The following is a 27,917-nucleotide window of genomic DNA, read 5'->3' as shown; positions in this document are numbered from 1 at the left end:
TAAAATGCTACATTCAAAATGTGTTTCTTAACGTGATTGATTATTTTAGTTTTCTGGGTTCTTTCCTGAGCTGGTTCGCCACCTTGGAGACTGAATGTATTTTCCCAGCGTTGTGAGCAGCTCCTTTGTGCATTGTATTGTTGGAGAATACAGCAAACTCAGAAATCAACAGTTTTGTATGCATGCAATCTGAATTTAGTATTATTCACTAATTTACTGCAGAAAAAAAACAGTTTAGAAATAAGTGGGATTTGTGTACCACACATGGTACTTGTAGCATTCATCCAATGGTCCATAAACCAGTTTTGTTGCATGGAAATTGCTGAACACATACACTAATACACTCTATAATTACACTGTGTTCATATTAGATTGTACAGGAATGGTTTGATCTCTCTTCAGCCAGACCTAAAACCATACATGCAGCTAATGACTTTTTATACCTAAAAAATGGCTTTTAAAATCCTTTTAGGCATCTTTTCAATCAGCCCGCCGTCTGCCAAATGAAGGCCCCCTCTCAAAGACCCTCTAGTGAGCATTGTGGTGCTCTGCGATGAGTTTGGCACGGGGCTTGAAAAGAAGAGCTGAATCTGTAACCTGTGCAGGATAGCAGAGGACAGAGAGAGTTGACTGAGTCAAATCCTTCACATTGCTGTAATGGGTATAATTACACAAAGAAAGGGGCTGTTAGGTTAAATTACCCGTGATATTCACCATGGGTAATGACAGAAATTCAGAAGGTTAAATGACACCAGGAGCTGAATGACGTTTGACATTAAGGTACTATTGAAAAGGGAATTATAACATAGTCTTTATGGGCAAATCCAATACCCTACATGTTGGGCTGCGGAGATTGGTTTGAAAGGACTTTAAAAAGACTATATTTTGCGAACACCTGTGTCTTAAGAAACCATTGTGAGACAATGATTTAGTCTTAAAAGCACTGGCCGGATAGATTGTTTCCAACAGTGGAAGCTATTTGAAGCTCACTTTGAGTTGCAGTCATGTCTGGAAATTGTCCTGCTGAGAGGCGCACCCACTCTAACAAGTAACCACGGCAGGAGAGGAAAAGCTGACTAGATTCAAGCAATTAGTTGTTTCCCTCTCTCTGTCTCTTACCTTGAGGCGTTCTGTCTACTTTCCAAATAGGTTTGTGTGAAATACTTTAGTTTTTTGTGTGTGTTTTTTTTGTCAGTGGGAACTATATTCTCTCCGGCCCAAACGTTGACCTTCACAGACAGTAAACAGCCCAATTAGTGGATGAGAAGGTGAAGGGGGCTGGACCTGATCACCATGCAATTACCTCAAGTCAACCCGCGAGCAGCCGCCCACACAACTAACTGTGAGCATGGATTGTTTGCCAATAATACTGTAAATGACCGTGGAGAGAGAAGAAAGCCAGATGCTGCACTGTATATCATGAGCTTTTTTTTTTTTCCTCCACAGCACTCCAGCTGTTGTGTTTCTCAAGAGTTTCTGTTCCTTTATACATTTCCAATCAGGCCTGAGCTAACTTCTTCTCCTCTTACAACCTTACTTTGCTCAAGTTTTGCTGCTACTCACCCCGTGTGCTCCCTCTGATTGGCTGACATGAGCGGCGTGATGGGCTCTCTGGTGACTCAACAGACAGCAGCAAGTCATATCATACAGCATAATACATGTTAAACACTTGATATTTAATAGATTTCTGTATGAACTTTCATTTCAGTGAGAATAAGGCTAATCAGGAACCTCTATTTAGCAAAGTAGATAAACAAAACAAGGAAACATTTACATTAATTTATATATAATCTTATCATGTAAAATACAAATAAACATAAAGCACAAACTGTTATGGAATAACAGCATGAAAAATATTATAATATATAATATAAGAAAGTAAAAATTCACAGGTCAGTAATGCTGCTCCGTACAAGTTGGTTTTATACAGCGACTAGTATTTTGTCACACTGTCATAACATTAACTTTAAGGCCTTTTCTCACTTCGATGAAAATGACAATAATAGCAGAGCATTCCATAAATATTTTTTTTTATGATGTAATTTAATGGATTGGTTTGTTCCATCAATTTAACCCTCCTACCTCAGTTAGTAATTTTCAAGCATCTGCCAATATGATTTTAACTGTGACCTCAACCAGCGTGCGTCGAATCATTGTTCACATACTGGTGACTAATTCTCAGTGTGGGTGAAACATCCAAACAGCACAAACACAAGTGGCTCGCTGTTAATACAGAGAAGGCACAGGAGTCCATCCAGTCAAGAAGAAGTGAAGTGTTATGTGTGCAGTCATTTGGGTTGATTAAAGCTGCTGTGCATATCAAAAACCTAAACAATATACAGTAACTGGTCGTTCATCTTTAAAACCAACTCATGTGACCAATTTGAAACTGGTATTGAATAGTGTGGTTAAGTTAAAGGGATAGTTCAACATACAGTAATCCCTATAGTCATAGGAGTAGGTTCGATGCATGTTGTTTTGAGATCTGCGGGGCAGAGACGTGAGCTGCTCAGACCACACAGTGGACGTGAACGGTACAGGTCCCCTGTCCCTCAAAACTCATCAAATACACAATCCAACAACTCCAAAACACTCTTGTGGACAAGTTGTGACCTGCACATTCACCACGCTATGAAATAATCATGTATAATTATGTAACATTACGACAAGCAAATACTTGTAACTACTTGCGCTTTTGAAATCACTCCGCCCAGCAGCCATATCTGGAATGTAGTCCCGGCTGCATTTGCCTCTAAAACAACTCTGTTTCGTAATGTTACATGATTATTTCATAGCGTGGTGAATGTGCAGTTTACAACTTGTCCAACGAGAGCATTTTGGAGTTGTTGGATTGTGTATTTGTTGAGTTTTGATGGACAGGGGATCTGTACTATTCACCTCCATTGTGTTCACTGAATAGCTCACGTCTCTGCCCCGCAGATCTCAAAACAACATGCACCGATAATTAAAGGTAATGAGCCTACCCCATATGACTATAGGGATTATTGTAATAGGCAAATTTGCCAAAATGTTGAACTTTCCTTTTTTGATGATGGTTCATGTTATTTACTGGAGGATTGTGTAAGGTGATTATACATCAATGTCAAAGTATTGAAGGAGTATTTCTTTTACATTTTCTCAGCCATTGAATTACTGTACCAGCACAGATCAGCTGTTAGCTGTGAGTTAAGTGTTGGTGAGGTTGTGCAGCAGCTGAGAAAATATATAGTTCCATAGAATCAGGTTAGAACTACACACGTCAATATAATCTTACAGTAACAGTAACAATCAGGATAAAACGACTTCCGGCCTTAGCTTAAAGACTGAGAAGAGAACTTTGAACTAATTGCACCTGACAGGAGCCTATATTATGCTACCTGGTCAATACAAAAGAACAGCTGGTGAATACAGCAGAGCAGTAAGAAGCTACGTCTTTTTTTCTTTCTTAGAAGTTGGTTGAGGACAAAACAGAGCAAGAAAAAGAGAATCAAGATTGGACCAGATTGATTAGTTAAATATTTCTAATGAATGCAAACGTTGGTCCTCGTCTGATCAGCACATTAGGGTAAAAGTCTTGGGAAATATGTCCTACCTGTTTTTACACCCGGCTTGTTTGTTGGTTGGTGTATCAGCATTGTTACAAAGAAAGTACACAACCCATTCGTCCCAACCTTGGTGGAGGGATGGAGCATCGGCCAGAGAAAAAAACATTTAGTTTATGTCCGAATCTAATGAAAGGGACAGATTCAGGAAATAAATGCCTCCTTAACATTGTGAGCATTTTTCATACTTTAGATCTTCTGTTGAAGGTCCAGATAATAGTCTGGACCTCATAGACATGTTTGGCCTCGGTAGCGGTATGCATTCTGCTGCATGGCATTGTACAAGCCACAGTTTCCAGTTTAGGTCCTGTGCTTTGTACTCCCAACCTTGTACTGTACTGTGACCTTTTTTTCAGCAGTGTGACTACTTCCACCTACGCTGGACTCTAAGACGACAGTTATTATTCGCACAACCTCTAAAAGGTCACTTGTCAGGAAAGGGTAAACACTGGTCAGTTTTTACAAATTGTACTAATGACCAATGCTTCTCCATTGCATGTAGAAGTTGTATCTGACTGCTGCAGGTTCAGGATGGGACGTGCAGAAAGAAACACTCACTCTTTGATTTTAAGGTATAAAATCTGACATACATAAACTGTACTGTAGCTCTAAATCATATAATCTGTGTAATATGCAGATTAAAGGAATTACAGCAAATAAAATGGGTCCTGTTATAAAAAGCATGTCTACAAAAGCTGTTTGAGTTCAGTCTGGCATTTTTGGAAATACACTAGTCAGTGTACACTTACCCAGACCTCTACAGACAGAGCTAAGCTATGTCAACCCTCTGCTGGCTGTAGCTTTAGGTTTACCGCACAGACATTAGAGCATGGTGTGTTACTCTTATACACAATTTGAATAAACATGTTTCACAAAATCTCAAACTATTCCTGCTGCCTCGCAAAGATCAGAAGGTGTTGTCTTCCTCTCCTCCTCCTCCGTACCAAGGGCTGAGTCTCACTAAGGGGCGGGGATTATAGGCCGGCTGCTCGGCTATGATGATGTCAGAAGTAAAAGACTCCAGTGAGCTCAGGGACCCCGTGGGAGACCCTGACCCCTCATACACGTAGGTCCTGACGCAGTCGAACGGAGGAACGCAAGGATCCCGATCGGCCTCCGTTAGCCTGTCCAGAATAAACTGCCTGAAGACGTCGTCCTCGGGCCCAATGAGGTGCGACTCTCGGAGGGACATCCGTATGCTGGCCCTGACGTCCTCCCGCCGCAGCCTCCTCTCCCTCCTCCTGTGGGGGTGGCGGCGCAGCGGAACCACCACGGCGGCTTGGCAGAAGTCCAGCTCCGCTCCCCCGCCCCCCAGCTCCCCATAATACAGCACCTTCTGAGACACGGTCTCAGGCAGCTCCAGCTCCTTCACCTCCACCTCCCGCCCCTCCTGCTGTTTCCGCCTGTGCCTTCTCACCATCAGCATTAGAACTGACATCACTGCAGACACAACACAGTGGGAGATCATTATAGTTAAACACCAGGGCATGAGCTTAGTGAGAAAAAAGCATCTGGGGGTGCCTGATGGAGCATGCACGTAGAATGTACAAGTGCTCTGAAAATAATAGCAGCCAGATTTGTTTTTCTGTAACTTGTTGTGGATGCAGAAATCAAAATGAGGCTAAATTAGGCTATAAATTATCTTTTTTAATCTCAGCTCGCACATAAAAGAAGAATTCTTTTATTTGCTCCATGCGGCACAGAATGCTAAAGGAGTGTTTATTGTTTATGTTGTGTTTTCACGGGGTATTGTTCTCATCTGAAAGAATGTTAGCTTAGCAGGTCTCGTCATTAATCTTTCATGTGATGGGCACAGGGAGGACACAAAGCAGCCGAGGTCATAATAAAGCTCTTCACTATGCAAACCCATCAGCGTCCCAGGATGGCATTGCTACTGATGTATTGCAACCAATACGCTCATTACCTGCCATCATTGCACTGCAAGCTTTCAGCATTTTAAAAGTATGTGTTAAAGGCACGCTGGTGAGTTCTAAAAAGGGAGGATTCAAATCAAAGCGCAACTTTGTTAATGAAAAATCCTGCTGTTAAGCACATGTTTTATACTGTATACTTGCCAAAATGAGGCCAGGTGGAACGGCTCTAGCTCAACAGATCTGCTGAAAAAGAATGACTTTTGTTTTTCTTAGGAGAAAATATAAGTAACATTGTCATTTAATGTGTCAACAGTTCCTGAAGGATAATAATGGGGAGTTTGATCCATTGGTCACTTTATCATTATTCTAAAGCTGACATTGTTTTTGTCCTCAGCAAATCCCAGACAGCCTCATGAAGCCCTCTGCGAATCAAAAGTGCAAAAACAATCATCTTTCGAGTTCACTTGACTCTTTCCGTGTAAACAAAACAGAGATTGCTGTTTTGTCTCACTGAAGTCTGGAGAAACTTTTGCCTAAAGAAATAAGGTCTTTGGTCGTTTTTCAATGGCTTTTTAAAATCTAAAAATGCCCATATATAGTAAGAGCACTTATGGATAATTTTCTCTGAATACTTTGAAAATCCTCTCCTCAGTGTCATTTCACTGGCTTTACCATAAATACGTTCACAGCTCACTGCATCTTCACCTTTTTACACTTGAATTGCTACCAGCCTCAGAGGTCTTACAGGTCATGGGGATGCAGGTCTTTGCTACACAAAATGTCTGAAAGAGAGATTTTCTGCTATTGATGAATTCTAAGTGAGCAGCTCTGTAGTTCAACAAGAATCAGTTCATACTGTATGGAGCCTCAAAACTGAAAAACTGGAGTAAAAAGGTTATTGGCAAATGGAAAAATACACCTGAATGCATCAATAAATAATACTGTGTGGTGTAAAAATACACAGAAATCACCGTGGCAACTAAAGTGACACTAAAACATATTAAACAAGTGTAAATAAGAATAAATTGGTGATTTGAAGTTACAAAAAAAACATAAATCATCTTATATCTTTATATACTCCAGTAGAACAAGAATATTGTTAATTGATGTATATTTCTGACATAATTGATTTTTTTTTTTTCAGTTTTTGTGCTCCTTGTTTACAACTTGCCTTTTATAATTTATCTCTTTTAAGACTTCAGATACAAAAAAAAGTCTGACAAACAGGGATGTAAATACATGGTTTGTTATGTTTGCTTACCTGTGAGTGTGACCATGCAGACCAGAATCCCGAACAATGTCTGCAGGCTGACCCCCATAGACAGCGCGAGGGCTTCCACCCCCCCTGTGGGACAATGGCCGGCAGGCTGGCAGCTGCACACGCTGACGGTCAAAGTGCTGGTGCTGGAGAGTGCCGGAGAGCCGCTGTCAGTCACCACCACCGGCAGCAGATACTGGGTTCGATCCTTGCGGGTGAAAGTACTCCTGCGTGCCACGATGCTGGCTGTATTGTCTAAAAGTGATGTCAAGAGGGAAGGGAGCACTTTTCAGTGGTCTTAAAAAAAACATGAGTACTGCTTGCGGTGTGAGTGCTGAATAACAAGTGAAGTGACACACGTAATGGGATTTAAAATACAATCCAAGCTCTCTGAAAGGCCCGAGCACCTTGTCAAATCCTATTCTCGGTGTGTACAGAAGTAGCTACATGTGGAGACCCAGCCTCAGTTTCAGTTGCACCTGTACCGTTTCATCAAGGTGCCGAACAGAAACTTTTTGGGAGTCAAATATGCTTTGTGGCATATTGAAATGTGTTTTATTAAAAGTGTTTGTTCTTGTTGTTGACTGGACTGCTGTGCTTGCCTGACTAACCACTGCAGCTACATACGTTTCATTCCAACTTTACTCATTACACTCAAACATCCTCCCTCTGCACATTTTAACAACACTGTTTGTTCCACTTCTACTGCCCATTTTCATTATAAACTTAGAAAAAGGGTTGGCAGCCCACTGACTACAAGGCAAACGCTCTTTCAATTTACTTACTTGAGAAGCTGTCAGAGACAAAAAACAAAACAAAAAAAAACCTACAACCCACCAAAGAATTTCATCCCAAACATTTACGGGTGCACCGTCTTCATTTAAATTCAAACTCCTGCAATCATAAACAATCCCTTCATTCTCTGTTTTTCACACAGTTATATTACAGCCGGTACGCCACGGCTCACCGTCACTGTATCTGCCATGGAACTGATGTATGGCTTCATATGATTTCATGTAATTTGGTCTCCCACTGTTTAACGCCCAAAAAGGAAAATGTCAGTAATTTGAAAATGAAACAAGATGAACATAATCTAAGTGCAGTTATCCCTAACAAAAGAAAAAAAGTAAATTATCTTGCACTTACGTGCTATTCCGGTCTCTACAACCACTTAAAACACTTTACACTACAAGTCACATTCACCCATCCACACACACACATTCATACACATGGCACATCGTTGTATTTAACCGTTCACACAGTGAGACATTAGGAGCAAGTCTTAGGTTCAGTATCTTCCCCAAAGATGTGGACTAGAGGAGCTGGGGATTGAATTGGTTACTGGGCCACAGCTGCTACTATCAGAGTCCACTGTCAATTTAAAGGAATAGTTTGACATTTGTTTAAACTAGCAGACTGCTAGCATATCAGAGTTTACCGGAGTTTACCCACCAACTGTTGATGTATTAATGGTGCAGTGACACACATTTTGTTTTCTGTCTTACTGTAGCTCCACAACAGTTAACAAAACCCTATTTTGAGGGTTCACTGTCAATTTTAAAGGGATAGTTTGACATTTTGTGAAGCTAGCAGACTGTTAGCATAGCCTAAACAGTGAAAACAGGGGGAAACAGCTAGCCTGTGTCCACCCGTAAAGGTGACAAACCATGCCAGCAGCAACAAGCTTTGTAATCCACATGTGTCTTGTTTGTGTTTAGCTCTATGGTGTAGCAATGGTTCCAATGTACCAACATGACGGAGGTATTAATCTTCTCATTTGCATCTTATTTACATCTCATCATTTCATCTCAGCAAGAAAGCAAAGGTGTACATCTCCCAAAGTGTTGAACTACTCCTTTATGCACAGAGTGTTCAAAGGCAAACAGCACATAGTCCAGTTGTAATGTTTGCAGCGTAAACATGCTGAGTCGTGTCTTGTTGTCCAATTAATTGTACAGTTCCTCTGGTGGGAGCTTGACACATCGGTGGCTCAGTTACCTCCACACGCTCAGGGAAGTTTGGTTGAAAATGGTCGTGTGATTCTTTAAGACAGAATAAACTAATATTTTTTCGGAACACACAGCCTGCGTTGCATGAACGTGGCAGCTGATGTTACTGAATTGTGTTGGCTGCCACCACCATGGTGTTTGCAGGTTATCAGATGTGGGATTTCTTGTCGTTAGAAATTTATTTCTGGCAGAAAACACGACTTAACCCATAAGAACCCAGACCCATTTATCCTTGAAGGAAAATTAAGTGGGGTGAAACACAGACCAAGTGGAATGCATGGAACACATCTTTGAAGTTTTTTTTGAAATAGCGCCACCTATTGTCAGAGATCTGGAATGTTGCATATATGTCACATCGGGCGTTTTTGGTATCTTAAATTTTCACTTGAAAATAAATGGGCTTAACATTTTCTTTTGCTCTATAACACAAATTTGACCTTTTATTTGCATTTCCATAACATATATCAAAATTACAAATTTGCTGGTTACTATTAACACCTTTTTAAGACAAGTTTCACAACAAAAAAGGGCAAACACTATAGAAATGCGAATATTGCCTCATATTGAAGGCTTTAACCAGTTACTGAAGCCTTAAAAGCTGTGCAACCACAATTTTCTTTCCAACTACAAATACCTTGGCATCTGGATGGACAGTTGTCTTAATTTTAAGCACCATATCACCACCCTCATTGCTAAACTAAGAACAATACTTGGCTTTCTATACAGAAATAAGCACTGTTTTCCTACTCACCACAGGAAAAAAATTGGAGACACTATTTTTTCTCTGTTTTAGAGTATGGAGATGACATCTATGGAAGAGCTGCTAGTTCCACTTTGATTCCCCTGGATGCTGTTTACCACTCAGCCTTACATTTCATTTCCAATGATTCATATAATACTCATCACGGCACTCTTTATCAAAATGTCGGCTGGTCATTTCTGACAGTAAGGGGAAAACAGCATTGGTTTTTATCCATTTTTAAAGCCCTGTCACAGTTATTGTCTCCTTATTTATCATCTCTGTTAACTATGAAATCACAAAACATTGGTACCCACTCACAGAACTGATAGTTGGGTCATATTCCATTCGTCAGAAGTGAGCTGGGTAAATCGTCCTTCTCTCACAATGCACCACATGGGACCCTCTCTCCCATCAGTACAGCAGTCCAGAACCCTTGTCTCAAACCTGGTTCATGACTGTTTGACTGTGTTAACTTTTCTTATTTGTTTCCTAATATTTTCTTATGTAAACTCTCATTCTTCTTTGCTGTATTTGTTGTTCTGTATACAACATCTATTGCACGTCTGATGATTGTCAGTACATCCTGAACACTGTATCCTATTTTGTTACAGAAAATACAGCAAAAAAGCATAATTACATTAATATGGGACCAGCATGGGATACTAAAATCTTGTTCATTTACTGAGAAGAGTGTCTCTGCTAAATCTGTGGTTCAATTTCCGGACTGATATATCATTTTATTAAATATTGATTGAATTTGACATTATTTTTATGTTAACATTTTTAAATTATGTTTTAAATTGAACAACATAGAGTATATTAATTCAAAATACCTGAATCACCTAATTTAATTGAGCAGTTCTTTCCCATTTTCCTCATTGTGACATAGGCGTCACATGGTATTTTTCCTGACTTTTTTAAGGCTAAGGCCCGATGTGACGTATATGTCACAGCAATATTTTCTTAAGTTGTTTTATATGAGTTTCTTCAAAAAATGAGGTCAGAACAGGTTAAATACAACAAGGGACATGTTATAAAAGGATTTGCATTGTGAAATGGGTGGTGGCTTATTTTATTGACAGAAGGCAAGCTTTTTAAAAGTAGCTGCCTCTGTGAAATGTGCCAACTCTGCTGGCCACCATCTTGGAAATGTTGTCATGGATAGAGAGATTCACAGAGAGTCATGTGACTGCACCAGGATGTTGAGTAGATGTCACTTAGGGACTTCATGAGTTAAAAGTTCAACATAAATATGTGTAAGGGGCTTTCCAGGACACTTGAAGGCAGTGTGACACCCGTGTCACCGTGGGTCCTTATGGGTTAAATGTCAATACCTCCACATGTAGCTGCTAAAAATGGTTAGGAATAAATATTTTTTATGTCTGCTTCATTTTCAGATTCAGTGTCACAGCTGTAACGTTAACATGTCGACAGAAATGAAAACCGTGACTTCCGCAGCCTGTGATTAGGAGGAGTAACATAAAGAAATTGAGACATTGTGTGTGTGTTATTATTATTTAAGTGAAAATAACCTTGATTATCTCTGATAGTGAAGTTTGGATTGATATGCTTCTCGGGGACCATAGAGAAGTAGAAGTGGTGTCCTTCCACAGGGTCGTCTGGATCAACAGCGCTGAGCAGCTGAATAACCTGAGACACACAAAGACACATTATTGGAGAAATAAGAGCAACACAAGCAGTCACACATACACAGCACAGATTTTCTCGGAAGTTTTTCAACCTTTCCCAGAAGTGTGATACAAAGAATTTAATTCTGCAACAAACAATAAGAACATATGCTGTAATTATAGTGCTGAACAATGGTCAAATGTGTGGTATTGTGATATAATACAATAGAATAACTTTTAATTTCTAAATTCATGGAAATACTCATTGTCACCTAGTAAATCACAAGCATCAGTGCATCATAATATACATACTTCTCCTGCCTGTGTCCCCTCACAGATATATGGCTGGTAATCTCTTGCAAGCCTTGGCACATTGTCATTTATGTCCAGCACTTTGATGAACACCACCACAGAGGAGGATAAATGGCTCTGCGCTGCAGTAGAGAAGATAGACATTTGCTGGAGTCCACTGGGTGCATGTATCATAAATGCTTTGTAAAAGCTCTGTCAAAATAAGACTTAAAACTGATAAATGTTACTTCTTCTTCCTAAATCACACTATTGCAAACAACACAAAAGGGATGTTGACATTTCACTACTTTCAACAAAACAAAACAAAAGTGTGGAGATGGAGAGATTCAAGGCTTTGCGTCACTCTAAACCAGTGGGGTAACCTTTTTTCCTGAGGTATACACCCACCGCCCTGTCAGGTTCATCTAATCTAATCTAAACTAAACTAACTCTTCAACTATTTTCCATTAGTTTTAGCTAGGCTGACTATTTTAACCACTCGTCTATTAACTTTGACGAGCTTCACCCTACAGGTAACCATAAAACCTTTAGCTTTTTTATATTCCAAATATGTATTCATTAGTTTAAAATAACTTACCATTTACCTTTCAGGGATCAGTTTTCTACTTTTAGTTCACACCATTTTGTCAGTGCAACTATTTAAACTAAATTAAACCATATTAGAGTTTAACCTGTTAAATATAGATAGAGATATTAACTAAACTATCTAAACCATGTATCCATTATTTGTAGGTAACTAGTTCAACTGTTTATCCACTAGTTTAACTATTTCAATCATATCTCCATTTGTCACTTTTTGCTAACCATTCAATTCATAATCACAGTTTTTAGCTAACTATGTCTATTACTTTAAGCTTACCACTACTGTTTTATCATTATCCTCTCATCAACACCATTTGCTTTAGCCAAGCATTTTAACAACTCTTTCATTATTCTTGCAAACTATAGTGTTATTAATACTTACATGTTCCTTTTAGCTCGCCACTTCAACCATTTACTCAGTATGTTGCACTTGGTCTTGATTTAGTGACCATTATTCACTACTTTTAAATAACAAATTTCACAGTTTAATCTATTACTATTAGCTTACCACTCAAACCTCTGCTTTTTTGCTAACCACTGTGTAACATTAGCGTTCAGGGGTTATAGCTGAGTCAATATATGGATGTATTATTTAAATTGAATCATTATTTTTCAAAGCGAGTCGAGCTCCTGCATCACATCGGTAGCAGGTGTCCTGATGAAACCCATGAGGTCACTGCTCTGGATAATGATGAGTCATCCACCTGCCCTGATTTTATTCTGCAAAGGTTTTTCGACTGAGTGGAGGATAAATGTACAATAAATCTGACAGATGAACAAGACATAATTGTGCAAGACATGAAACTCTCCTTACTGGTCTCCTTGGCTTCAACAGTCACATTATGCCAGTTTGCGGTCTCTCGGTCCAAAGCTCTAGCGACAGTTATGGTCCCATTGTTTGAGTCTATTTTGAAAGCTATTGTAGTATCGCTCCTTTTGTCAATTGAATAGCTGGGAAAAAGAAAAAAAATCACAGGGACACACATTTAGCAGGCAAGGTTGTTTTCTGGGCAAACAAAACATTGCGATGCCACAGGGAGATTAATTAGGCAAACTGCTCAATTTTTTAATCTGTTGACAAATATCCAACAAAGAGAGTACACACACAAGCTAGTGTGACAGCGGCAACAACACTATCAAAACAAAGCGCCTCACACAGATGGCATAGACACAGTTTTATATATAGTTTTTTTCTTATTTTAATTGAACATTATTTTTAATCTGGATACAGACTTTTTGTGGTTTGTCATGACTGAGGAAATATGTTTTAAAAGCACTGAGACAGGGAACCCTGTAAACAAAGGGAATCATTTCTACACCATATTACAGGTGGAGCAGCTGTTATGACTAAATACATATCTGTGTGACTCATTTGGTGATAGCGGCTGACAACAGAGGGCCCCCAATTTTTTTAATGTGAATATAAACTGAAAAATACAACAAAAATGTGTCATCCAAGCTTTTGTGAGGGAAATACTTGCTTGTTATTGCATATGTCTTTCACACCACCATACCTTTAACACTTGTTTATGTAAGTGATTATAAATCCATGGTGAATTAGGGAAACCGGGAATAAAAAACACTCCAAATAATGAATCATTTCTCTGAGCCACTACACTGATAACAACATGGAAAATAAGCCAATTTGACCAAAGCAAACTTAATCATATTTACTAGTGTGGAAGTGTGGAAACCCCCTAAAATGTCAGCCCGAATGTATTAATCAATGAGACACTGTCACCAAAGGGACAGTAATAGACGCTAGGCTGAGGATGATATGCAGCACCTGCCACTCTTAAGCTCTGCTGAGATGGACTACAGGCACCAGTAGTGCTGCTGTCTCCTGTGCAACGTGCCCCACTTGCAAATGACTGCAAATCTCAATTCCATATGCCACCTCGTATGGTGCTTTATTACATTCCCACGTCCTAGCCACGTCGCTTTGTGATAATACCACGGCAATAGATAGAAAAGCCTGTGAGGTATAAAAAAAAAAATTGTCATGATTTATTCAGCAGGGCTCATTTCCTACTAAAGTAATATGAGATAAATATGACCATGTACAGGGTATCCAGAGATCAAGGGTAAAAATGGATGCACCGAGCCAGTAACACTATTTGATATGGAATGATTTTTCACCCTGTGGAGGAAGCTGTCTAGGGCAAGCTGTCAAGGATGTCCCCACCACCCCACACCCACACCCACCCGGGTCTCTACCTCGTCATTATCACACTGGCAGTTGGGTGGCAGATGCCATTCTTCCTGGTTTGGCTGGTTTACATTACCTGATGGGATTGTTGACTGTGTCAGTGTCTCTGGCGCTGACGCTGCCAACCAACGTTCCCACGGCTGCATTCTCAGGAACTTTCCACTCGTACGCGGGTGAGAGGAAGACAGGCGGCTCGTCCACATCTTCCACAATAATCTTGAGGGTCGTCCTGTCCCTGAAGTCCTCCAGAGTCAGAAAGCGCGTGTCCACGTGATCATTAACAGCCTCTGCAGCCATGACAAAACGTCTCTTTGATTCGTAGTCCAAAGGCTGCGAGGGAAAGAAACACCTTGATTAACCAAAATCATTAAGACAACTGGAAGAGTAACAGCTTTTACAGGACATACGCTTTGCCAGCTTGTACTTAAAACAGATGATTTCTCCACTGACAGCTGGACATGTTGAAATTGTTGAGTCAGTGTCAATGAGCCACCAGCTGTGAGCACGTCCTTAATAATGCTGTTTTTGATTAACATGATGGTGCTAATAATTAGAAAACAGCATGAAAGTCATTATCACACTCCCAAAGTAAATATATATTTATATATGGGGATAATGAAGTATGAGGCATTAAGTCTTGAAGCCTATATCTATAACGCATTATAACCATACTTATAATGAGTTATAATGCAGTTATAGCACTGTATAACTATAGTTATAACACTCATAAATGATCATAATGCTTTATAACAATAATCATAACACACTATAAAACATTTTATCATGACTTATAAGGTCAGGTATTATAATACGTTATAATTGTTAGTAACTCGCTGACAATGCCCACATCGATAATGCATTATAAATATAGTTATAATGTGTTATAATTTGCTTAACATGTGTAACTATCATCAACACTCATAAATGATCATAAGGCTTTATAGCAATAAGCATAACACATTATAGAGCATTATAACTCTATTATAATACTTGACCATATAAGCCATTATAAAATGCACCATGATGTGTTGTGCTTACTGTTATAAAGTCTTGATAATTTGAGTGTTAATAAGGCTAGTTATACACATTCATAAGGCAATTATAATACATTATAACTATATTTATAATGCATTATCGATGTGGGCATCGTCAGTGATTACTTACAATTATAATACCTGACCTTATATGTCATGATAAAATGCTTTATAGTGTGTTATGATTATTGTTATAAAGCATTATGATCATTTATGAGTGTTTATAACTATAGTTATACAGTGCTATAACTGCATTATAACTCATTATAAGTATGGGTATAATGCGTTATATATAGTATAGTATAGTAGATAGGCGTCAAATAAAGTGTTAGGACAAAGATAGCTGACACACAGAGGAATGCTCTGTACAGCATATGTATTCACCTTGGCTAGTAGAACAACTCCCTCCTGTGTCACTGGGTCTGTTTCGATGATAAAAGTGGCGCTTTCCTCCAGGTCGTCATCCAGACTGTAGGTCATCTTGGCATTGATGCCGACGTCTCCATCTTTTGCCATGATCCTGCCCACCGTGGTGCCCACAGCTGCATCTTCAGGGACGGCGAAGGCGTACAGGTCTAACGAAGGGAGGGGTGTTTTTTAAAATCATCCACATTTGACACCATTAGTCTGAGAAGCTGAACGTTGGAATAGGACATCAAAAGGAATAGAAAATATAGATGATTCCAAACTGGTAGTTTTCAAACACATAATGATGACTCAGATTTAGAGAAAAACAACAAATAAAAGAAAAAAAAAAGTTTCATCGCCAAAACACTGCCTGCCTGCGTTGGTTGACAGTAAGTTGTTAATAGCTAGTGTAGAGAGTTTGCTTGTGTGTAAAGTGATAAGAGCAGAGAACATTGTAGTGGAGGGTCAATTTGTGCGAGTCACAGATAAGTTGTGGCAACTCCACATAATCCCAGCCTAACTCTAATAGGAAGATGAGAAAATGTGATTGTGTCTTTGAGCGACTCCATTTGGATGTCCGCCACAACTGGGATGGACTCAACAGGCGACCAGCTGCTTCGGGAAAAAAAAAAAAAAAAAAAAACATCCTGCTGATAATAATTTTGCAATTATGTGACAAAACAGAGGGCACAGTTCAAAGTAAAGAGCAGCCATACAATATTTATAAGGCCTTTTTGACTGAACACTGACTCCACTAGGATACAGTAAGGGCTTGCAATGAATGTGAATGTGACATTAATAGTTAAAAGTATCATCCCCTGCCTCGTTTCGACAGAATTGATTTCTTCCCAGGGCATTCATTTAGTGAGGTTTATCGCTGAGAGGGCTAGGTTTGTTTCCAAAGGTCATGACAAATGTCCTTTCATGTGTGAATGATTAAATTCATCCAGTGTGTGACGCATGTACACGTGCACACGCAGATGAACAGACCATCACCCATCTCCTTCCCATGTCTCTTTGCCTCCCTCTATCTCTTTCTACCCCCCCTCTCCCTCTCTCCATCTCTCTCTCTCATTCTTCGACTGTCTCCTTTTAATTTTGGCTGCCGGCTGAATAACAAGATGTGTACAGCCGAGTAAAGCGCTGGCAGCACAAACCACCCACCCGAACCGGAGAAGTGTGATCAAATAAATACCTCTTAGGCATAATATTAAATATGTCCTCACAGTCTGCAACGCTTTGTACTCTTTCATTGATTCCCTGTGTGTGTGTGTGTGGTCTTGTGTGTGTGTGTTTGCAGCACTGTGAGTCATTTGAAGTGACTCACGGTGCTGGAATGTGGGTCCGTTGTCATTGACATCAGTCAGGCTGACGGTGACCGTGGTGGAGGAGGAGTAGCCGCCGCTGAGGCCCAGCATATCCTTCACCTGCACCACCACCAGGTACTCCTCCCTGGCCTCGCGGTCCATGTTGGGCCAAGACGTTACAATGATCCCTGCAGGTGGAGGAGACAGGGAGAAGCGAGAGAAGTCGGGTTCATTATGACAGCATCAACAGCATCTGTGGGTGGAATTCTCTCTTTAAAAAAAAAAACAACACAAATGTAAGTAAACAAACTTTGCCTGGAGTAATCTTTGAGAGCGCTGTGTATTATGTGTAATAAAACTGCACCACAATAAACCTGAAGTGCAAATTTAATCGATACAAAAAGAAATATCAAGAGGGCTTTGGGATGACTTAACGCTTCCTCTGTCTGGCCAAAGTGAAGAATGTGGGCAACAGTAAATAGATGAGAAATTTGAATCAAGGCAATTAGATTGAGCAGGCAGAGTTATGTTATTATTTACTTTGTAAGCCATAATTTCAGCCACTGATTCATTTACAGTAGTCTCGTGTTTAGATGATAAGCTTTTCAGCAGCCACTCGATACACGCTGCATCCAGGCAGCTACTATACTCATCGCTGCTGGAGCGCTCCACATCTGACCTGCACCTAATCTACGGCATCTTGTAGAGCTGTGTGTAACACAAATGTTAAAGATACCAGCAGTGTTTTTTAAAGCAGAAGTACTGTAAGCGATCCGGTGGTTTTGGCTAACTTCCTGTCAGCAGATGGAGTTAGCAGTCCCCGCCCTCGTCCCTACGTCACCACATTCACGCGCATCCCTTGGCTGCACACACAGAGAGGACCGCCCCTTTATGCCGTTCTCTCTCCTCATTGGATAAAGGTTGTAGGATACAAGGAAAGTTTTCTCCTCGGCTTACAGCAGAGCAGAGTGACTGACAGACCCGTGTTTCAGACCAAACACTCTATGTAAGTGATTGCTGTCGGAAGATATAACTATTTAAGACTTATATTAACACAAATATTCCGCTTACTTCTGCTTTAAGGATAAGGTGCCCAGATGTTTGTTTGTTTTTTACTTTTCATACCTGTCAGCCCCCAGCCCACTCACTCTGGAAATAGTAGAGTGCACAACTGTGTAGTTTCATTTAGAAAAAAAACACAGGTAAAATAATTTCCTTCAACAATTGGGAACTGTTTTCAGCACACACACAGGTTACACAAAGAGCAGCCGTTTCTTTGTTTGTTGGGGACTATTTACTGTGAATGAACACACATTTGGTGTGGTGAGTATTTAACATCATAACCAGGACTGGAGTGAAAGTGGAGTTGATTTAAAATGAACTGTGGTGCCCATATCAGTGCAATGGAATGATGCAGCTCTGTACTGTAACTGTATTGTAAATTATTTAACCCCTTAAAATCAGCAAGCAATACAACCCACAGGCCAGTGGGTGTTAAGGGGTTAACTAAAATCCCTTAACAGATCATGAATCACTCCTTAATTAACCCCTGAAAACACACTGAACTCCTCACATCTTAATGTGTTTAGTACGGTAGCCAGAGAAGAGACCACTCAGCTTATCCATTAAAATATTATTCAAATATATTCAGATTAGTGGGAAAAAATGTGCAAAATCAATAAATTCAGTTTTAAAGTATTTATCAGGCATTCCGAGTATTTCACGTGTTTACAACTAAAACTAGAGTTTACAGTGTGTTAGAGTCAACTGCTGCCCACTCCTCAATGAAAACTAACAACTGCCTCCCTAAAAAGTCAGATTTGCCCTTTTACATTACATTAATTTGCATTTGAATATTTCTTCGACGTCAATAATTCCCTCCCCCAACTCTTCACAGTTCAGGTCAACAATGTGTGTGGGAGGCGCTGCAGCTGACCTCCGGAAAACACAGGAAATTAGTGTAAATGTACAACACAGTGGCATCAGTTCACTACTTTTCTTGACAGGATGTAAATGTAAACTTATTTTTCCAATAGCCTAAAATAAAAAAATATATAAAGTAGATACACTCCATCCACCATAGCTGTTTGAGGAGATAAAGTTGTCAGGGGAATTTATGCAATTTCTAAAGTGAGAAGTATCTCAGACTTGTCAAAAGTAACTTTGACCAGAGGGACAAAGCCAGAAGACAAGATAGTTTCCTGTCTCATCAACCTCAAATTTTAAACATTTTGCCCGTCTGTCTTTTTCAGGGCAGCTCCATGAGGCAAATCTCTGTGTGTCTTCCTGTTCCTAATAATGGTTTGGACTTTCAGGGGGATTTGTGCAGTTTCTGAGATGATAACCGAAGTACACAGTTGACTTCCAGCTAAAAAAAACTAAAAAAAAAAAACACCCACAGAGGCTGTCAGAGAGAGATACCTGTCTTTGGCTCCACAGAGAAGTAGGGCTCCCCCTGCAGGATGGAGTAGATCAGCTTGGCATTGTTTCCAAACATGGGATCATCAGCATCTGTGGCTGTCACCTGGGCCACTGTGGTCCCTGTGGGGGGAGCGGGGAGAGGAGGCGGGGAGAGGAGAGGGGGGAGGGGAGGGAGTGCAGATCACAGAGTCAGAGTTAGCTCAGGCAGCAGTTCCAGTCGACGGGGAAATAAAGTGATTATGCCACAGTCCCGCAGGGTCTGTCTGTCTGGCTCAGGGGGGGAGCGGTGGGAATGGAAGAGGGTTGAGGTAGGGTTATAGGAGGGATGTGGACAAAGGGGCGGGGGATCAGGGGAGAGGTAGTGGGAGGGCGGCGTTGGCTTTCACAACTCAGTAAGGCTGCTGCAGGTGTGTGTGACAGCCACTCCAGGCCTATAGCAATATCTCTCTCCCCATCCACCTGACCCCTGTTTTCTCTCCTTCGCGCTCTCATTCAGTTTTCCCTCCATCTTTCACACTTGCAACCTTCTTTTTCTCTCTGCTGACCACATCCTTCTCCTCACCTTGCTCTCTGCAGTATCTTTCTCTCCCTCAGTCATCCTGCCTGTCTCATTCTTTTTTTTCCTCCCATTGAGCTCTGCCTTTCACACAGGCAGGGATTTACTGCACTATTTCTTTTTCTCATTCGCCCGCTCTCCATCCATCCCCTCTCACTTTCTCTTTGAGTCGAATGCATTATCATTTATTACAAGAGAGATATTACGCTGCAAAAGCAGATTACATATAAATTGAAATGTTAATGTTTGTGGTATGAAAAGGACAGTGGTTATAATAGCATTATTTAAGGAATTTAGCCATAAAGGCATCCAAGCCATGATATGGAATCCAATACTTTTAACTTCCTGAATGGGGACAGATGACAGACATTCATATAACCTTTTGTTTATTGTCTCCAGTCGAGATTTAACTTATGAGAATTTATTTGAAAAGCTTAGAGCCGATAATGCTAATAAAACATTTTCATTTGTACAAAAAAAGTTTGTTGAATAATCTTTTCACACTTCTCTGGAGGACACACACCAATAGTGAAAGTTGCAGCTAGACGTCTGATAAATAATGGCATTGTTTAGCTGAGCCTAAATCCTGCTCTGCCATTCAGCAACCATGGCAAAAAGGTTATTTTGAAGTTCTCTCAATTCAGCCTGCGTGGAACTGCAATTTCTGTACAGCATTTCATGGCAACTCATTTGTACATGTATCAAAATACTTCAGTTTGAACAAGTTGTTGACTAAATGACTGACATTGCCTTCCACAGATAGAATTGCTGAAAAACATAAATCAAAAAAGAAAAAGAAAAAAAAAAGCTTTCAATGAATCGTTGACCTTATTGTGAGCTTGTTATATAAGAACTATTCATCCAATACGATGTGGATCCAGTTAAAGCTGTCTATAGCAAGTGAGCTCTGGATAATTTCACTAACAGGAACACAGATTTTGGAGGGACATGTTACAATTGAGAATTTAAAATTTTCATTTTTTTATCAGTCTGTTCCACAAATTTAATTTCATTGACCTCCATTGTACGGGCAGAAATGTCAGACAGACCTGAAACCTGGCCACATCATTTTTGTGATAATTATTTTTTTCCTTTTTTTGGGTGAACTGAAGCTTTCACCTTCAATTCTCAGTGATAAAGGGAAAGTTCTCCCTTATTTTTCTCAAACATACCCACTGGACACATCTCGGGGATGCTGGACACATACGGTTCGTTCTGGAACTGGGGGACATTGTCATTGATGTCCTGCACCTTGATGATGAACTCTGACTGGGGCTCCTCTGGTTCGTTGGACCTCCTGTTGATAGCCTGGGCCTGAAGGACGTAAGAAGCCTTTTCCTCCCGATCAAGTTTCTTCAGTGTCCGGATCTCACCAGAATACTCATCTATTTCAAACGCATCTCCGGCGCCTTCCCCTGATAATATGTACTTGATAGAAAACTCGCCTCGGTCAGAATCAGATTTGATCTGCGAAAAGAGAAGCAGGAGTATGAGAGCGTGCTTTTCCAACATGCTTTTTCAAAGGGAAGCACCATATCAAGGACATGGAGGACATTCAATCTGAAGTGGTACCTGGCCAATAACACGAGGAGTGGGATCTTCCTCGGGGACAAACAGCTGTTTCCAGATCCAGCCTCTCTTCAGGCGACGGTGCAGATGAGTGGACCCCTGGGCCAGTTGTTGGGCTTCCAAACCCTGAGTACCTCTCATATCACTCAGCACCCCGCCAGGAATCATAGAAAAGACCGTCACCACAGCCAAAACACTCGGCGTGCTCATTTTAACTGTCCATCCGTGCGTTTCCTCCCCACTTCCCATGGTTAGTGGGCAGTAGATGGAGGTGTCAGTGGTCTGCTGCTAACAATTCCTCATTCAACAGCACAGTAATTCATGATCCCGGCAGTGCTGTGTCCCATCTTGTTACAACGTGGTTTGTATGCACGGTCATGTCTCTGAAATAAAAGTTAACAATTTAATTAATAGCAGCAGTGAGAAGTTTCCAGCAGTGCACAGAGATTGCAAAATGAGGGAATAGAAATTTGTAGCAGTGTAGTAAAATACAAAAATCAAAAGTTGAATTATACAAAGCTGTAAATCAATGGGTTAAGTAGGCTATTTGTTTTTTTGTTGGATTGCATAGCTACAAATAAAGCCTACATTGGAATTTTATTTTAACCATATAGGTAAAATGTAATTTGAGGAAAAGCTGACTAGTCTTTTGTGTCAGCAATGATCAATTAGCTGCAGCTAACTGGTACAGTAATTATTGTGTTTGCATTATTGTAGTTCCCTTCCTTGATAATACATCTATGCAGAGTTAGCTGTAACAATAAACAGAACAACTTAGCAAGATGAGCTGGACATAAGAAATAAGCATCTTAAATACCTAGCTAAAAGTAACACATGAACAGTTAAAACATAAAGTAACAAATAAGCAGTAAAATAGTGAACTAAGAAAACTGAATAAACAATTGAAATAACTGTTAAGGGGAACTATACTAAGTCTGGTCTCTTTTACGCTGTTTTGCTAACCCTCCTCATGGCCAAGTGTATTTGTTTTCAACGAATCCAGCGAGAAAGCAATCCACGGAGCAGTGGATAAGACTACACAAATATACACATTTGTGTAGTCTTATCCGTCATAAACAAGAGATTACAGGTTACGGGGCGTGTTTGTGTTGCGGTGCCAGAGACGAGAGCTGGGTTACCGGAGCGGAGGCTCTGATCTTACAAGTTTTCGGCCAAGAGACGCTAGGCAGAGAGCTTCCATTCTCCCTGTAATAAGTTACAAGTCATTCATTTAACTATCCCAATTACTCTAAAGCTGTTTAATTAAGGTACAAATGCAGCATAGTTAGTGTAAACATCTTGCATAGTTCCTCTTTAAAATATTGGATCTGTTGTTGTATTAGAAAGTTGCAGGTATTGTGGTTAAAATAGCAGTAGAAATGATAAAAGTGGACAAAAGCACCAAAACATCCACAGTTTGAACAGATTGTGTTAAAACATTTATGTTAGATAACATTAGCACTGTCCACTTTATTAGCACTGTATTTAGTGTTTAGAGCAGATTATAATGAATTCAACAAGATAGATGGTATCAGTGAACAGGTACAGCTCTTCTGGGCTGTAGTTGTATGTATATCTTGCACAAAAGGTTGCACAGGCACCACTGTTCAATAACCAGACCCTTGTGTGTCTGAGGGATTATGTTAAATGCATTGTAGAACAATAATCTAGATGTTAAACAAATTCAAGCCTAAATGGCAATCAAAACTCAATTTTTCAAGAGAAAGACAAATCCTTGTCCAAGTTCTCATTTTCTTTCTTTCTTTCTTTCCTCTCTTTTTTTGTTTTGTTTTGCATCCTGCTGCCTGTGCAGGCGGCTGAAAAATCAGCCCTCTGTTTTGAATTCAAACAAGGCTCTGCATTGTGTTTACGAAGGGAAGCAGGGCCTGAACATCATTCCTTAAGCATGACACTGCACTCTGCAGCTGACTAATGAAGACTTCTAATTAGATCAATGTCTCCCCAGACATGAAAAACAGAGACACACATGCCTCTGACAAACTATGAATCAAATCGATGCACCAATTATAATGAGGGTCAAGAGTGTAAGGACAATGAAAGTCAGACAAGACAGCAAATTAGTTGGGGCCACACAAATACAATATGTTTCATTGACAATCCTCTATAATTAGGAAATTAAACACATTTAATTACAGCACTTTCCATTATACAACAATAACCATCCACCTGTCAAAGAGAAAACTGACAATTTATACTTTGAAATCGAGATATAACCATATTTTTTCCACTGCAGTGTAGGTGTGTTTGGCTTGAACATTACATGTGGATGTAATTTAGGTTGCTATCATTTTAGACATTTTCCTCATAAAACTGCTATACTTTGAAAAGGAAAACAGATTATTTGCTCACACATGAAACCCAGCCAAGCCATACAGGGGGATCAATTGTAACTAAAAGCTAGAAGCCACACCAGCCATACAGTAGGAGCTTTGTTGTATTTTGACACTGTAATATCAGCACATAACATACATAGTCCCTTAATGTGTAAGCTTCCATGAAAGTGCTGCATAAGAATGTGAATGCATGCATTTTTAGCATGGGAGGCCCCAGTGGAAATATAAAATATGGAGTATACTGCAGGAAGTTGTTTCAGCAGTTAGAGTAGTTGCAGTATTAATGATTTAGCAGCTCATAATGTTCATGTTTAATCTTGTGAAAGTAAATTAGCTGTCAAGACAAATTTGTAATGAGCTGGTAAAATCAATTACGGCTGCGGACTTTCATTTCTGAAATTCAATTTCGATACAGAACAAGAACGCGAGTATGTGTTTGTGCTTCTATATGTCTTTACGGGCCGTATTCATATGTCCGAACATGGTGGAGTGACATTCCAATTAGTGGCCAGTGAATCGTGAGCTGTTATAGTCTTTCATAGAAGCTGCCAAGCACACACCCAAACCGAACGCCTTGAGCCAAAACTAGACAACAGCCCTCAATGATGTTAGTCTGAGCAACTGCTCAGCTGCCAACATGCCAAGGAGTCTGCTTAAAAATCTTCCTGGGGGTATCAGGCTTTACTGATGTGGCTGGAATAGCGTGCAGGTCAACAGATGTTTAGGTGCCAATTTAACAAGATGGGCCTCTCTGGAAATAAGTGATGAAATTCTGGGAAAAATAATAGGTACGCCAAAAAAAAATAAAAAAAAATCTCCCAGCTCCGTGTCTGTAAATAGCAGTAGTGTTAGAGAGCAGGTAAAACACATGTTCATGTGTGACAGCTATCTCGATGGCACTTGATTATAATGGTGACCACACCGACGTCTGATTTTAAAAGCATCAGATATAGTTATACAGGCAGCTCATGAAAGCCTTTTGTAATGCAGATCCATCACTCATCACTTACAGGTCTATAGATTCTGAGAAAAAACACAGAAACTAGAAATATAATTAAAAAAGAAAGAAAGAAAAGAAGAAAAAAACACCATTGAACTCCATGGTCAATTTTCCCCTTTCAAAAGACATTCTCATTTTGACATGACATGCAGTACATGCAGAGTGCCCTGTGGTTGACAGCCATTCATTACCTCTAATAGGCCTTCCTCCCATTTCCAGCAGACCTCCTGTAGCCTGTATGTACAGTAGCTACTCTGCCACATGACAGAATGACAATGAGCTGCAGTCTCACAATGTTAAGCACTAGATGCGCTGAGACCGTCACATTATTTTCCTATATGGTGATGTGCTCGAGCTAATAAAATGTCGCTCTGTTGTAGTAATGGTTTCAGGATGCCATTAAAACGTGTCTAATGTGCCAACGCAAATGTTGAAACACAGTAATAAAGAAAAAAGCGGCTTCCACTTGACATTGGGGATGACACGTCAATATCAACATGCCCTGCTGACGCTAACTGCTAGGTAATGCTGACTCCATGTGGGCATTAATTATCTTGTTTTTTCGTCCATTAGTCTTCGGACCGGCTTTAATGTATGATAATTGAAATAAAGAGACGGGGACATGAAAGCATGCAGAGCTTGGAGGTGAGAGTGGATCTTAATGTGGACTTAGACCTCTCATTTAACGACAAGAATGCACAGGCTTGAACATAGAAAAAACAAACCAAAAAAAAAAAAAATCTGCTAAGCCTCACTTCTTTAAGACCACCCTTCCAAGACAAAAAGTCCTTAATTGGTCTTTTGGGAGCCCATCATGGGACTTGCTGTTTACTGTTCATGTAGTTTATGGTTCCTAATTCACAGCCTGAAATGAGCCTAGAGACTGAGCTAAAACAACAGGGGAATGTCAAGTCATCATGTACTTGTTAGTAAGTAATTTGTTTGATTTTGTTATGAGCACAAGTGGAAATCATTACTGCTTAGCAAAGTGTCACGAATTTCCACTGACATTTATCAGCGATAGCACTGCATCCTATTATTTGGCTGGCTCTCATCTTTTTTTTGTGTGGAAAACAATTAACTGATGCTGCCAAAGTTATTATTAAAGAATAAAAAAAAACAAGAGACCAGTGGATTTAAACTACAGGCTATTATCTATAAAGACTTAATTATGATGATAAAAAGAAGTTAACGCCCAAAGTTTCACAGTGTTTTAAAGAACAAGGAGACAATCATCTTAATACTGAACTTTAGTGTCCTTGAGGCTGTCATATTCACTCTCCTAGTCTTTTTAGCTCTGTTGTCTATGGGCCTACAGCTGGCAGGAAGCTGTAAAGGCCATGTTTTGTTAGTATTCCCTGCCTGCTTCATTGTCTTACCAATATTTTCCTCTCATATAATGACTTACCGAGGTTCCCTGCTTAAAGAGAGGTCATAGAAGCTCTATAATAATCAATTTCATCGCACTACATTTTGAATAATCACATTTTTTTTTACCACCAAAGGTTGAACATGACAAAGGCAAACATTTTACTGCTTCATATTTTAGTCATGTATTCAATGACAAAAGAATCAGTGCATGCATTTCAATGACCAGACTATCAGACTGTCAATAGAGAGGCCACAATCATCCAAAAAGTTTTTCACAATATCATAATTTTGTTACAATTAATTGAATCCACTTGAAAATATTTCTTCAGCAATTCAAACAACCACTGATGGCTATTTCAGGAGGCATAACACTGCTAAAATGCCAGCAGCAATTGAAAAAGATTCAAGAAATGTATTTAGTTCTTGCTGTGACAAACACAAAGAACCCCTGGACTCATTTGGAATTGATTGTATTCACTTATTATGAATTTCAGCCTCTCTGCTGCTGCTGCTGCTGCTGCCTTTATGTTGAAAACCTCTTGTATTACTGTTTGTATCCCTTTGTGTATCCTATCCAAGATAATGTGCAAAACTACACCTAATTATCTTCTAACAAAAGATAATCTCTTATAGGATGCATAGCGTCCGCCACCACACCCACCTGTTTGTTTGATTCTCCAAGCCACTTGTCACCAGCCGCCATCAAGAGAGATCATCGTGGGGTGTAAGGAAACACAATCTGCTTAACTAAATACCCTGGTACTGGAAAGCAATTCAGTCACCACAATAGCAGAAGCGAATGCGCGTGGTTCTCACAATGCGTAATCCCCTCCACTGACGACCTCCCCTTTTCTTCTGCTTCTCCCCTTTTCTGTCCTTCTCAAACTTCCAGGGGAAGAACAAACACAGGCTCTATTGTCTGGGACTCGCATCTGAAGACTGCTGAACACTCAGGGCCTTCATCGCCATGCAAATAGTCACAGCCCAGACTTACAAATGAATTTCTATCTGTTCAGTCTCTGTTTTTTTTTTTCCCCTCCCCATTTTTCGCGAACAATCCGCTGCCTATGAGAGTGAAGCCGGAGCATGGAGAGGATGGTAATTCATCCACTGTAAGGCCACTATTTCTGCTGGTGATACGACAGCAACAGTCTGTTTTCCTGAATGCCTCGTCCTGGTATGGTCACATTTAAAAATTTGACCTGTCATGACACTGAGTGGCAAAATAAGTCCAGTTATTGTTTTTCATACTTATTTCCCCGGTTGTTTACATGTGCTGGTGATTGGTTGTGAAATAGAGTGTGTCTGTTAAGGGGCGGGGGGTGGGAGGGTCCATCAGTCAATCCATAAAGTCTTAAAATTAGATCAATGTTTTGGAATAAAACAACTGAATGTTGGATTGATTTCCACAGAGCAAGGGACAGGCCTTTCTCTATCATCGCCCCAAAACTCTGGGGCGCCACATCCGATTCTGGTTTTCTTCCTATAATTATTTTTCTATTCCTTTAATTCCACAACCTCCCTGGTCTTAGCCTCATAATGCTTCTGTAAAACTCATCACTGATAGCTTTTATGATCATTCAGTTTGAACTGTGAAGCACTTTGAAACAGTTTGTGCTGTGTTTAAAGGTACTATAGATAATGCTGAGTTGCGTTGAGTTGATTTGTTTTTAGTCTTTGG

At 40.0% G+C, this 27,917-nt stretch overlaps 1 protein-coding gene across 1 annotated transcript; it reads right to left on the bottom strand.

The window, feature by feature from the left end:
* Positions 1–3,947: 3,947 nt before the first annotated feature.
* On the bottom strand, positions 3,948–27,122 carry cdh19 (cadherin 19, type 2). Its single transcript, XM_085762869.1, has 12 exons — positions 26,898–27,122; positions 21,515–21,894; positions 21,115–21,409; positions 19,387–19,506; positions 16,986–17,153; positions 15,635–15,825; positions 14,293–14,546; positions 12,822–12,958; positions 11,426–11,547; positions 11,018–11,135; positions 6,738–6,989; positions 3,948–5,042 (listed from the first exon to the last, which is right to left on the bottom strand). The coding sequence occupies exons 2-12, from the start codon at positions 21,758–21,760 to the stop codon at positions 4,510–4,512; spliced, it is 2,436 nt and encodes an 811-aa protein (XP_085618995.1). The 5' UTR covers positions 21,761–21,894; positions 26,898–27,122; the 3' UTR covers positions 3,948–4,509.
* Between the last annotated feature and the right edge of the window lie 795 nt (positions 27,123–27,917).

This window comes from Trachurus japonicus, chromosome 20 (genome assembly GCF_045865225.1).
Source record: "Trachurus japonicus isolate A0001 chromosome 20, Traja_1.0".
NCBI classification, from domain to species: Eukaryota; Metazoa; Chordata; class Actinopteri; order Carangiformes; family Carangidae; genus Trachurus; species Trachurus japonicus.
Note: the sequence above shows the minus strand (reverse complement) of the source record. Positions and strands in the feature narration are given on the sequence as shown.